We start from the raw sequence: 11,865 nt of genomic DNA on the forward strand, positions 1-11,865 counted from the left end.
ATGTCGGGGCCATTGTTAAGAGTTTTGGACAAAAACCAGGAAGATGGAGATTTAAGACATGGCTCTTGTTAGTGCTGAGAATCCTTTACTAAAATTAACTCCTAAATTTTATATGGTGCAAGTCTACCCCAAATCAAAACCTTGGTTTCTTAATGTGTGAGGGTGTGTGTGTGTGAATGTGTGTGTGTGCTTATAAATGCACTCTATTTTCACACAGTCCTTGAGGGCAGGAGGCAGACTCTCCTTTGAGAAAATTCTCTAGAATCTATTTTACAGCAACCTATGCATGAGCTCCTGTGTGATGATGTAACCCAGCGTTGAATTCTGATTAATTAGGTGGCCACGCTTCCCAAAGGCAGGTCTTTAAAAAATGGGGATTTTTTACACAGGGGTTAGTTAGACCCAATAGCTCCCCATGCCATCATTTCTTTTCCTGATTTTTTTCTAGGATCTGACGCCATCCCATAATGGAACACTTAATCAAAACACTTAGGATGACATTTTGCCACACTTTATCTGGTCCCCAGCGTGGGTTGATAAGAGAAACTCAGTTTCACCATCCCATGTTACAATGTAGTCTCATACATGTACATAGTGGTTAGATTTTTCCTTTCTAATGTGCTTGGAGTTGTAGAGATTTGAGTTCAAATTCAGCCTCAGACACTCACTAGCTGTGGAATCCTGGGTCAGAAACTTAACTTTTTCCAGCCTCAGTTTACAAATCTATAAAATGAAGGGGTTGGACTTAATGGCCTTGAAGGTCTCTTCCAGTTCTAAGGCTATGATCTTATGCTCCTTTGTGCCAGCAACAGTGAGGTCTATCTGTCTAGCTTTGGCTGGGGGAAGGTTTTGTGGCTAACTTTACTTCAGAAGCTGACAAAGATCTGACCCTCTTGCTCCTCCTACCGACCAGAGCAAATCCTCTATTTTGGCCAGACTGACTTCCTTGCCTTGTAAGTCCTTACCCACCATGCTCCTTCCCCACCCTGTGTCTTTGTTCAGCGCTGTTCCTCCCCCGTGGAATGTGCTTCCTTATCCGTTTCACAAATCAAAATCCCACTCAAATTTCAAGGGCTGGCTTAAATCCTTGTGGTAGATGGGCTTGTCTTAATGTATTCTCAGAGTGGTGGTATATTCTAATTTGGGAGTGATGAGAGAACAGATTCTTCTTTATTTTTTTGTCTTTCCTTATTTGGAGAGGAAAGGTTAGATACTCAGTGATTAAGTGGGAATATGAGATTGAAACACCCCAGAGCCACCATGCAATAAGGATGCTGAGCCTTGGACTTCAGATGGCCACCCATATGATTGAATCCCAAGATGGTGGAGGAAAAGGCTGTTTTTTTTGTCCTTTTTTTAAAGACTTCATTGTCTTCTGGAATCACGAGGGAGCTATGTTTCTGGCCAAAGAGTTGAAAAGGTTAGCTAGGTCTGAATTTTAAATATTAAGTTTAGGTACCATCGAGTCCAGGTCAGGGTACCTTTTTTTTTTTTTTTTTTTACATAATATAAATGCATATTCTCTGTTCCATTAATAATTTTTTTTAATCCAGATCTGTGATTACATCAATGTGGTTAAGTCTTGTTTTGGAGACTCTTGCCACAGATATAGATCTGCAACTAAGCATTTTGGAGACTTGCCTGGGACATTGAGTGTCTAACCAATAGTCACACAGAAATTATGTGTTAAAGGTAGTACCTGAAACCATGTCTTCCTAATTCCAACAAGCACTGGACTTGGAATCACACAGTAGATCAGTCAATAAGCATTCATTAAATGCCTACTATGTGTCAGACACAGAACTAAATAAGCTCTGGGGATACAAGGAAAGGCAAGAGGGTTCCTCTATTGGAACTAATGGAATGAAGATTTAAATACTTTCTATATACTTAAATACCTGTGAGACAGTTAATGTTATAGAGCTTGTTTATTCAGTTTAGGACTGATAATAACACTTCCCTCCCAGGACTGTTGTCAGAATCAAATCAAATACTGTGTTGTACAAATGTTTGTTAATATACATATTACTTATTATTAGTTATATTAATGAGTTATTATTAGATAATAATATTATCATTATTATCATAGAGAGGAGCATTAAGGCTACTCTGGGACAATAGTGCATTCATTGCTTAGAATAAATCTTTAATAAACATTGAATTGAATTTGAATTGAAATTGAATTGAATTGAATTGAAACCTTAAGTTTAAAAGATTATAAGAAAAATAAGATTATAGGCAATTATATGATTACTGGATAATTTTTGAATTGGAAGGGACCTTGGGAGCCATTGAGTCTAACTCTTTTGTTTTACATATGAAAAAACTTAGGCTTAGTGTGTTGAACTGACTTGCCCTCCAAATCACACAGATATTAAAATAATGGAAACATTTTGATTTCAGAACTTCCTGAATTCAAAAAAAAGTCTTTCCATTAGATTCCCTAACTATCTCTAAATGAACAATAAATGGTGAAGGGGAAAGGAAACAAGCATTTATGTAGGGCTTTCAGTGGCATTGTGCTAAACACTTTTAAAAATATTATCTCATTTGATCCTCACAACAACCCTGGGAAATGGATACTACCAATTATTATTCTCAGTTTACAGTTGAGGAAACTGAGGCAAACAGAGGGTACATGACTTGCTCAGGCCCATCCTCAAAGCCTTTTCAGCTTGCTATATGACCTGCCAGAGCTTGTGCTCCACTACCCAATGGCCCCTGTGACATTTGAAACTGGATGTCCTAATGATGTCTTCAACTCCACATGTTCAAAATGGAGCTCATTACCTTTCTGCTTAAACTCACCCCTTGTCCAAACTTCTTTAGTACTGTCCAACCAGCCCCACAAGTTCACAACCTCAGAGTCCTACTTGGTTCCCCCTTCTCCTTCCCCCTTCATATTCAATCAGTTGCCAAATCTTGTCATTTCTACTTCCGCATCTTTCACATTTGTTCCCTTCTCTCCACAGGCATGACGCCACCTTAGTTCAAAAGCTTTTTACATTTCCCCTGGACTATTATAATAGTTTTCTCACTGGTCTCCTTGCCTCAAATTTCTCTTCATTCCAACTCCTCCTTCAAACAGATGCTTGATTTTCCCATGGCACAGATCTGACCATGTCATTCCCCTACTCAACAAACTCCAATAACTCTCTATTACTTCTAGATCACATGCAGACTCTTCTACTTGGCATTAAAAGCAGACTCTTCTACTTGGCATTAAAAGCTCTTTTCATATATTCTTCTTCTTCATGTACATTATGGTCCAATCAAACCATTCCTCACACATGACATTCAACCTCCCTCTCCATGTCTGATTTTATTTGTGCCTAAAATACCCTCCTCTCCTCACCTCTGTTACTTAGAATCCTAGTTTCCCTCAGGTCTATGCTCAAATATCACCTTCTTTGGCTAATTACTCCCACTCACAATGAAGTTTCTGGTGTTTTCTCTCAAAATTCCCTTATATCTATTTTGTTTCTAGATAGAAATTTCCACTTTATGCAAGCTCCCTGAAGGCAGGGACTATTTCACTTTAGATTCTCCAAGCCCAGAACCAAGCACATAGTAAGTGCTTAATAAAGATGTGCTGATTGGCTGATTGGTTGGTTGAGAGTTCAGGGGCATCTCCCTGCCTCTTGAGGCAAAAAAGAAAACTTGGGTGGAAATCATAAAGAAACAAAACAACACCTCAGCATTTGGTTAACAGCATTGTTTTCTCTTCCTTTCCCATATCATTAAGTGAGGGTTTATGCTTTGGGGAACTAAATTATAATTGCCTCACCTGAAAAAAATTATCAAAGAAGCCGTAAAATGACAAAAGAAGTAGGAGTCATTTCTGAGCTCATCTGCTCGGTCTTTGATTCTCAATGGAATTATAATCACTTCCTTCTAGCTATCTAAAAGGAACAGCTGCTTTCAAAATAACTGCATGAAAGAGCCAATACTTGTTGTTGCTCATCCTTCGTTTTCAAAAAGAACCAACGACTTTATGTGATGTCTTAACTTTCCCATAAATTGGACTTAAGTGAGGCAAAATTACACAAAGTCATCAGCCTCACTGTCTCTTCCAGAGTCATCAAAGTCCAATGTCTAGACAAAAGCCAAGACAACTGGTAATGATGGGGGAATGCAGTGGGACCTTGACTTCTTAGATATCTGACCAAACTCTTAAGACCTCCACAGTGTAGTATAATTGGGATGGCCCTGAATTGCTACATTAATTTAGGTAGTATTGTCATTTTTCTTGTATTGATATGGTCCAACCATGAACAATTAATCTTTCTAATTATTTAACTTTGTCCACTATCTTTTTATTAAAATAAGAAAATGAACATTTGCTCCTCACAAAAAGTCCTAGTGCTACTCTCTCAAGACAAAACTGGTTTTCTTTGCACCTTATTGCTCATGCCCAGGCACTTGGCAATGATTCAGTAACAATGGATCAGTGGGTGGAGATTTGAAGAAGAATATTTTTGACAATCTTTGGTGAGAAGCCTTAAAATAATAACTACAAGTAGGGGTTTTTTTAAGGTATAGTTTCTTCACAATCAATCTCCTTTCTATTGAAAAATCAAGAGGTAGCAAGAATCAAGTGTGTAGGGGAGAATTAGAGTTATTTATAAAACTAGTTTTCAATTTTTTCTAATATTTTATTTTCAAAATGTTTTTTTCTTCTATTGTCTATCCATTCTGTCTTTCCTTCTCTAATGGAAACATGCTTGTACATATGGTGTGTATATACAAAATGGACATATACATTTATACATATATATGTATTTATATAAAATGAACACATTTATTTATATATATGTATTTATGTATATAAATGAATGTGTCCATTTTCCAGTTATTTTCTGTGTTTGCTCTGATGACATTTTTTCAGATCATTCCCAAAGAATCTTCACACTTGAAATATTGGGGACTCTGGTCTTCTGAGTATGCTAATGTTCATGGGTATTCTGTGAGCCCTCATGAAGAGAATGCGACCCACTGTGATTCATTCTATTTTCTTCATCCAACAGGCATTCAGAACTGGCTTCTTTGTTCCACTGGAAACCTACATCCTGATTGAAAAGCAGCATTAAAGTTTTCAGCAAAAACTCAAGTTAGCAAGGCTTTTTTGGAGTCCTTTATATGTTTTTCAAGCTGCTAACATAAGACAACTGGGCTTTACTGTTGGAAAAATGAAGGTCCTGGGTTTCCATACAACCCACCCACCTCTCACTGCAACCAGCTGTGAGGGCATTTCCTTTTGACCTACAATTAAAAAATAAAAGAGGTGCTAGGTCTGAAATCTTGAGAGACTCTACCTAATTCAAATTCTGAAAGAAACACATGCTTTTTTGCTATCCAAGAACAAAAAGGCTGATGGAGTTGAGGGTGGGGAAAGAAATCTTAACTGATAATATGTCCTGACATCCTATTTGTCAGAACAACTTAGTATCTGCAAAATACAATTGGACCAGATAGATGTTGTGGAATCTAGAAAGAAGGTATACTGGGGAGCCAGAATATGAAGAAGAGAGCTTCTTCTAACAATTAAATTTGGGAGAGGGTGGAAGCCACTTGAGAGGGACCTGAATTTAAAGACTGCTAAAAAATTATTATTCATGCAGCTTTGTTCTGGTGTGGGCTTACAAGTTGTTCATTCAGTAAAATGATAGTATAGTTGTCCCAAAAAGTCCTATTCTGTTTTAGTCTGGGAAAACTGAAAACTGTACACCTTGTTTAAGGCAAATATATTCCCCTTAGTTCAGGCTGGATTTTTGTTTGATTCTCACAACAGGAAGGTGGTAGAATTATAGTAAGATGCTGGGGAAAAAAAGCAATAGGACTAAAGGGCACCTATCAAAATACAAGGCTAACAACTGCTTTCTAGATTTCATTAGAGATGAGTGTCGAGTTGAGTTGAGAAGACCTGGTTTGAATCCAGTCTCAAACGTTTATGAGCTATGGAATGTTATTTAATCTCTCTCAATCTCAGTGTGCTTAGCCATAAAATGGGGATAATATTTATTTCAGAGTCTTTCAGAGTTTTCTTGTTCAGTTGTTTCTGTAATGTTCGACTCTTTGTGACTCCATTTATGGTTATCTTGACAAAGATGCTAAGAGTAGACTGCCATTTCCTTCTCTTGCTCATTTTACATTTAAGGAAACTGAGGTAAACAGGATTAAGTGTCTTAACCAGGGGTGCATATTAAGTGTAAATGTTTACTGATTGACTAACCTTAAGGAAACAGATTTTAAGGAATATTTCCTTCTTCACATCACATAGGACTCTTCCCTTTATAAAAAGATATCTATAGAAAATTAATCAGACTACTCTTCAAAATGGATGATGATTTGAGTTTTGTTTAACAGATCAGATAATAGTTAGATCTCCACTTTGCCTGGTTCTGGGTAACCACAGCCATATCAGTGGTATTTTTCTTTTGACCAGATCTATTCTATCCCCAGGATCATGGCACTAGAGATTGACCTGGAGAAATCTTGGGCTACATAGTTATCAACAACTTATTGCCATGCTTTCTAATTGGACCACAATTCACTTAGAGATTGACCTGGAGAAATCTTGGGCTACATAGTTATCAACAACTTATTGCCGTGCTTTCTAATTGGACCACAATTCACTTAGAGAATAGAGGATTGTGAAATGTTGGCCAGGAATTATATTTCTTTCAAGGCTCTACTTCCTACCCTTAAAACACTTCCCAATTTCCGACTTTCTCTTGGCAGAAGAGGACCAATATTGATTGATATGAATGCACAAATAATGTATTTTCTATTACAAATTGTTACTGGATCATCTAGAGCAGAGCTTTTCCCTGTTTTGTTATCTATACTCATAAATGAATTAAATGTTAAATTTCAGTTAAGAGATTAGTGAAAATTTAAATGTTTCCTCTCACCTGTTGCATGGGAATAATAGTGCTTGCTCTACTTAGGAGCATAGATTTATAGTTGGAAGGGATATTAAATAGAACTGGGAGGAAAATTTTATCTAATCTAATCCAATCTCCTCATTGTATAAAAGAAGAAAGCGAATTCCAGAAAGAAAAAGAGCTCGTTCAAGATTACATGAGTAATTAAAAAAAAAAAAAAAGATTACATGAGTAATGATTGGCAAGGCTGGGATTCAAACTCAAATCATAGCTCAAAGACCTGGAGTAGAGGTTACAAGCTGAATCCAATCCTCAGAGAAGAAAATTAAGCTCAGGAAGAATGAATTGCCCAAGATCACACCAGTCACATCAGGGGTGAGAGTTGACTCCTTGAGTCCCAAGATACTGTATCACACTGAAAATCTCCCTGTCTTTTAACCATCCTACAGCTATTCAGAGAGTTGGTGTGAGGATAAAAAAGAGAGTGAAATGTTGGATGGGAAAACTGAAAAGGCTCAAGTTTTCTATAACTGTAAATTATCTTATACTCGGTTCCCAAAGAAATGAAACAGTGAAGGCTGCATTGGATGAGATCAAAAACCTTCCATGAATCTATGAATTTATATACTTATGTGTTTGTGCTCATGTGAAAAACTTATGTGTTCCAGGACTTAAGTAGAGTGTCTTCCAATTCTTGCTTATTAATTGGAAGACACTCTACTTAAGTCCTGGAACACATGCCTAACATGGGATAGATCTGTTCCTGATTTTCCTTAATCAAAATTCTGTGAATAAAATGATCTTTTCCAGTTAACTTATATTTTTATAATTTCAGAGACAGTTTCCTTATTTCTGACTGATCTTTTAACTAGCAATCACCCCTTAACATTTTTCAAAATTTCCTTTTCTTCTTCTAATCCATCCTCTCTACTATCATCTCCATTTCTAATCTACTAATAAGCCCAAACCTGATCAGCTATTCACAGATATATTTAGCAAGGAAGAGGATATTGCTTTGAGATAAATTATTACCCTTAATTTATACATAAATATGTTTGGTACAAGTATACCTGTATATTCTCTATGGAGTGGTGAAGGGGGAAGAGAGAAGAAAAAGAAAGAAAAATAGAAAGAAAGAAAGGGAGGGAGGGAAGGAGGGATAGAGGGATGGAGGAAGGAAGGAAGGAAGGAAGGAAGGAAAGAAGGAAGGAAGGAAGGAAGGAAGGAAGGAAGGAAGGAAGGAAGGAAGGAAGGAAGGAAGGAAGGAAAGAAAAGAAGAAAGGAAGGAAGGAAGAAGGAAGGAAGGAAGGAAGAAAAAGAGGGAGGGAGGGAAGAAGGGAGAGAAGGGGGAGGGAAAGAGAGAGCAAGGGAGGAAGGAAAAAAGGAAGGAAGGAAGACAAAAAAGAAGGAAAGAAGAAAGAAAGGAAGAAAGAAAAGAAGGAAAAAAGAAGAAAAATAAAAGAAAAAGAACAAAAGGGAGAAATGGAAAGGAAAGAGAGAAAGAGAGAAAGAAAAAAGAAGGAAAAATGTACTACTGGCTGGAGGTCAATGGAAGAGGCAGTTTGTTTTTGGGTGTGGCATTTCTAAATGGCCTGCTCAATGAAATTTTTCCTTCAATTTTCAAAAATGAAAGGATCTGTGTATTTTTTAAAACTAGATCTAGTTAAATTTTTTCATCCCATATAATATATTAGGATCCACTGAAGCAACTTTATATTGTTTCTTTTAATTTTAAATTTGAATACTTAAAATGAAACTTTTGACTTTGTATCTTTTCGATACAAACCTTATTTTAGTCATATTCACTGATTATATTTGCATTCCTTATGAAGGATATTAAGTGAAAAAAAGATTGAGTGATAATCCAAAACACCACAACTAACAACAGATCACCAATAAATAGGTTTGATCAGAGTAAACATGTACTCTTAGCCTCTCTCTTTGAGGACATAGAAAAAGAAATGAGAAGCTTTTCAATCTTCCTTAAAAGAAGAATTCTCAGATCCTCAACAGTGACACTTGAGATGAGAAACAGTGAAAATTTTAATAATAGTCATAATTATAATAATTTTCCTCTCTTGGTTTCCTTTTCCCTTTTTACTACAATGCTTCTTTTTGTTTCTTCCCTGGCAGAAGGGTTATTTAAACACACATTCATAGAGAGTGACTGCAAAGACTCTGAAACAAATTGAGACATTCCCTTTACTTTATCCATGAAGTTTCTGCTTAGCCAAAGTTAACGAGGAGCCAATTTCCCTCCAAAGCTCTGAGAATTGGTCTGCCCAATAGTTTGTCTCCTTTTTAAAAATCTCAACTTAACCTAATACCCTCCCTCTCAAACAAAACAAAACAAACAACCAAAGGCAATCTGAAGGTAATTTGTCAAATGAATTGCCTTCCTAATTTAAAAGGAGTAATTAAAAAAAAAAGTCAAATCCTTTTGAACACAAAACCCAGTGTGAAGCAATCATCTTTACCTGGATCTGAAAAGTTTTAGGGGTGGAGGGATAGGACACAGGGGTCTGTAGTGGAAAGAAAATTAAAAATGCCAACTCTGCCACTGCCTAGGAACTTGTGGAGCATCCTTCAGTTTTTGATGTGCTTTAAAGCCAGAGATGAGGGAAGTCTTGAAGTTGACAAGGTTCAGAAAGGCTGACAAGTCAGACAGGAGAAAGAAAGTTGTCTGAGCAAAGAGGGAACGGGGTCGTGGCTCCCATCTGTCCGGGCCACAGCCCCTGTGGCAAAATCTAACTAACCTCGGAGCGCAGAGACAGGGCATCTCCATGTGCTGCTGGGCTCCTGGTCCATGGGGACACGGGCAGAGGCTCAGGGGCAGGCTTGCTCGTTCCCCTCGATTTCCCCTGAGCTTCCGTTGTGTCCAGCTCAGACACACAGAGCCCAGGAGGTGGCAGGAAGGTGGCTTTGGCTCCCTAGGTGGGCAGGGGTGGGGATGCAGGGAGAGAAAGCTAGCGGTTGCTTCCCAAGAGGGAAACAAAGTCCCTCGGGGGCATTCTCCTGAGAACGTTTCCCTGGAGAGAGGGCCCGCTGAGTCCCTGCGGGGTGCTTTGCTCCCGCTCCCCTATTTATGCACCACTCCAGCCCTCCTCCGCTTCTCCTGCTAGCCCCTTCCCCATTCTAGCTCAGCGTGGCAGCCCTTCAGGGTCCCAGATACATCCTCATCATCACTAGGATCTTCTCTACTTGATACAAAGTCTCAGGCTCCTGTGGGAGGGGTGGAGGTGGGGGTCACCGGCGGCCCGCCCTCTCATCTTGCACCCAAGGTAGAAGAGAAGACCCCCTTGCTCGTTCTCCTACTCACCGTCAGCCGTCACCGACAGGCAGCGGAGGCTCAGCAGCAGCAGCAGGGCGCCTCCGAAGCACCGGACGAAGGTGGACGCCTGGGACCCCCGGTTACCTCCAGCCGCCATGGTTCTGACCCCCGGGAGGTCTGGGAGGGCACTGGTGGGGAGGGGGCGCTGCTTCGGATCGGGGGAGGACGGAAAGGGCGTGAGGCAGAGTCCCCTCCCAATGCCGGGGCTGCGATTTGGGAGTCCCCCCAAGCGCTCTTCTTCCCAGGATGGGCTCAGGGAGATTAGGAGGGAGGGATGGTAAAAAGAGGGAGAAGGACGGGGTTAGAGGAGGAAGGAGCGGGGTGAGATAGAAGGAAGAGCGAAGGTTGCTTGGCGTCCGGGGGGAGTCAGCGGAGAGGGAGCCCGAGGTGTGGCAAAGGCGCGGCTCCGGTGGGGGGTCTGAGGTGGATCTGGGAGGGGGGCTGGGAGGCGTCTTTATCCAGTCCTTGCCTCGCTGGGGGGGCTGGGGTGCACCTGGAGGGCTGGTGTGAAAAGTCACATCGCCCAGTCACACTGCAGAGCTCTGGACTCAGCCCTGAGCCAGCCGAGCCAGTGCAGGGGGCGAGGGAAGGAGGGGGCGGGGAGGAGGGGGGCCGAGGGAGGGAGCGAAGGAGGGAGGAGTAGGCTGAGGAAGACTAGGAGGAGTGGAGGGGTACCGGGAGGCAAAGAGCTGACTGCGAAGGCGAGGGGAGGACTGTCTGCAAGGAACCCCAGGCTCCAGCCCCGCTCTCCATCTGGTCCCAACGGGAAGAACACTCACACGGCTGGAATACTTGTGATGATCCAAGGCATATTATCCCTTGGTTCTTATGAATCCTTCCTCTATTTTAGATCTCGATCAGAAACAGACCTTGGGGGCATCTAGCCGAAGCTGCCCCTCTTTTTATAGTTAAAGAAACTAATTCTTCCAGAGAGGAAAATAACTCATCCAGGATTATTCAGGTAATAGGAGTCTGGGTCAAGATTCGAACCCAAGTTCTTGGAGGAATTCAGCCCTCTTTTCAGGACACCACTTTGTCTCCCCATTATCACTGCAAGCCTGAAGGTCCCATACCAAGGAGATATCCATGTTTTCTCTCTCATGCTTATCACATGACCAGCCCACTTCATCTTCTGATTACATATAGGCTTGATGATTCTCTCTTCTCTGCTTTGTCTTCTCTATCACACCGCAGCTTGCTGAAACTCACTTGTGCCTTTCTCTCCTTCCCTTTGGGTTATCTTGTCATTTGAATTCTGCACTGGCAGCCTTATGAAATCATGGGTGAAATTTTGGTTTAAAGGGATAGCCTTTGGGAGCAGCTGGTCGTTTGGCGTCAAGAAGACAGCAGCCCGCTGGACACTGCTGGATTTTGATCTCACATCGAAGTGACACAAGAACTGTTTATATAGCTAATAAATTTTCTCAGAATGGCCTTTATACTCATGGACATTTATGGATAACCAAATCAGATATCTAGCCTTAGTGTGTGGAATTTTGTTTGAAAACATTCACTTGAAATGACTTAGAAGAAGAGTAGATTTCTATCTTCTAGCTGACATTAATGTCAGAGGACCTAAATTCAAATCTCACCTGGGATATTCGGTACCTTGAATAGGTCACTTAACTTATCCAGGCTTCTTTCTAT

General features: G+C 40.3%; 1 protein-coding gene across 1 annotated transcript in view; it reads right to left on the reverse strand.

Moving 5' to 3' along the window:
* Positions 1–10,968, reverse strand: part of SUSD5 (sushi domain containing 5) — a 105,062-nt gene extending 94,094 nt beyond the window's left edge. The window contains exon 1 of the mRNA XM_052001559.1: positions 10,207–10,968. Within this exon, the coding sequence (XP_051857519.1) occupies positions 10,207–10,315 (109 nt within the window). The 5' untranslated portion in view covers positions 10,316–10,968. The remainder of the gene's footprint in view (positions 1–10,206) is intronic.
* Between the last annotated feature and the right edge of the window lie 897 nt (positions 10,969–11,865).

The sequence above is a fragment of the Antechinus flavipes genome, chromosome 5, assembly GCF_016432865.1.
Source record: "Antechinus flavipes isolate AdamAnt ecotype Samford, QLD, Australia chromosome 5, AdamAnt_v2, whole genome shotgun sequence".
Classification (NCBI taxonomy): Eukaryota; Metazoa; Chordata; class Mammalia; order Dasyuromorphia; family Dasyuridae; genus Antechinus; species Antechinus flavipes.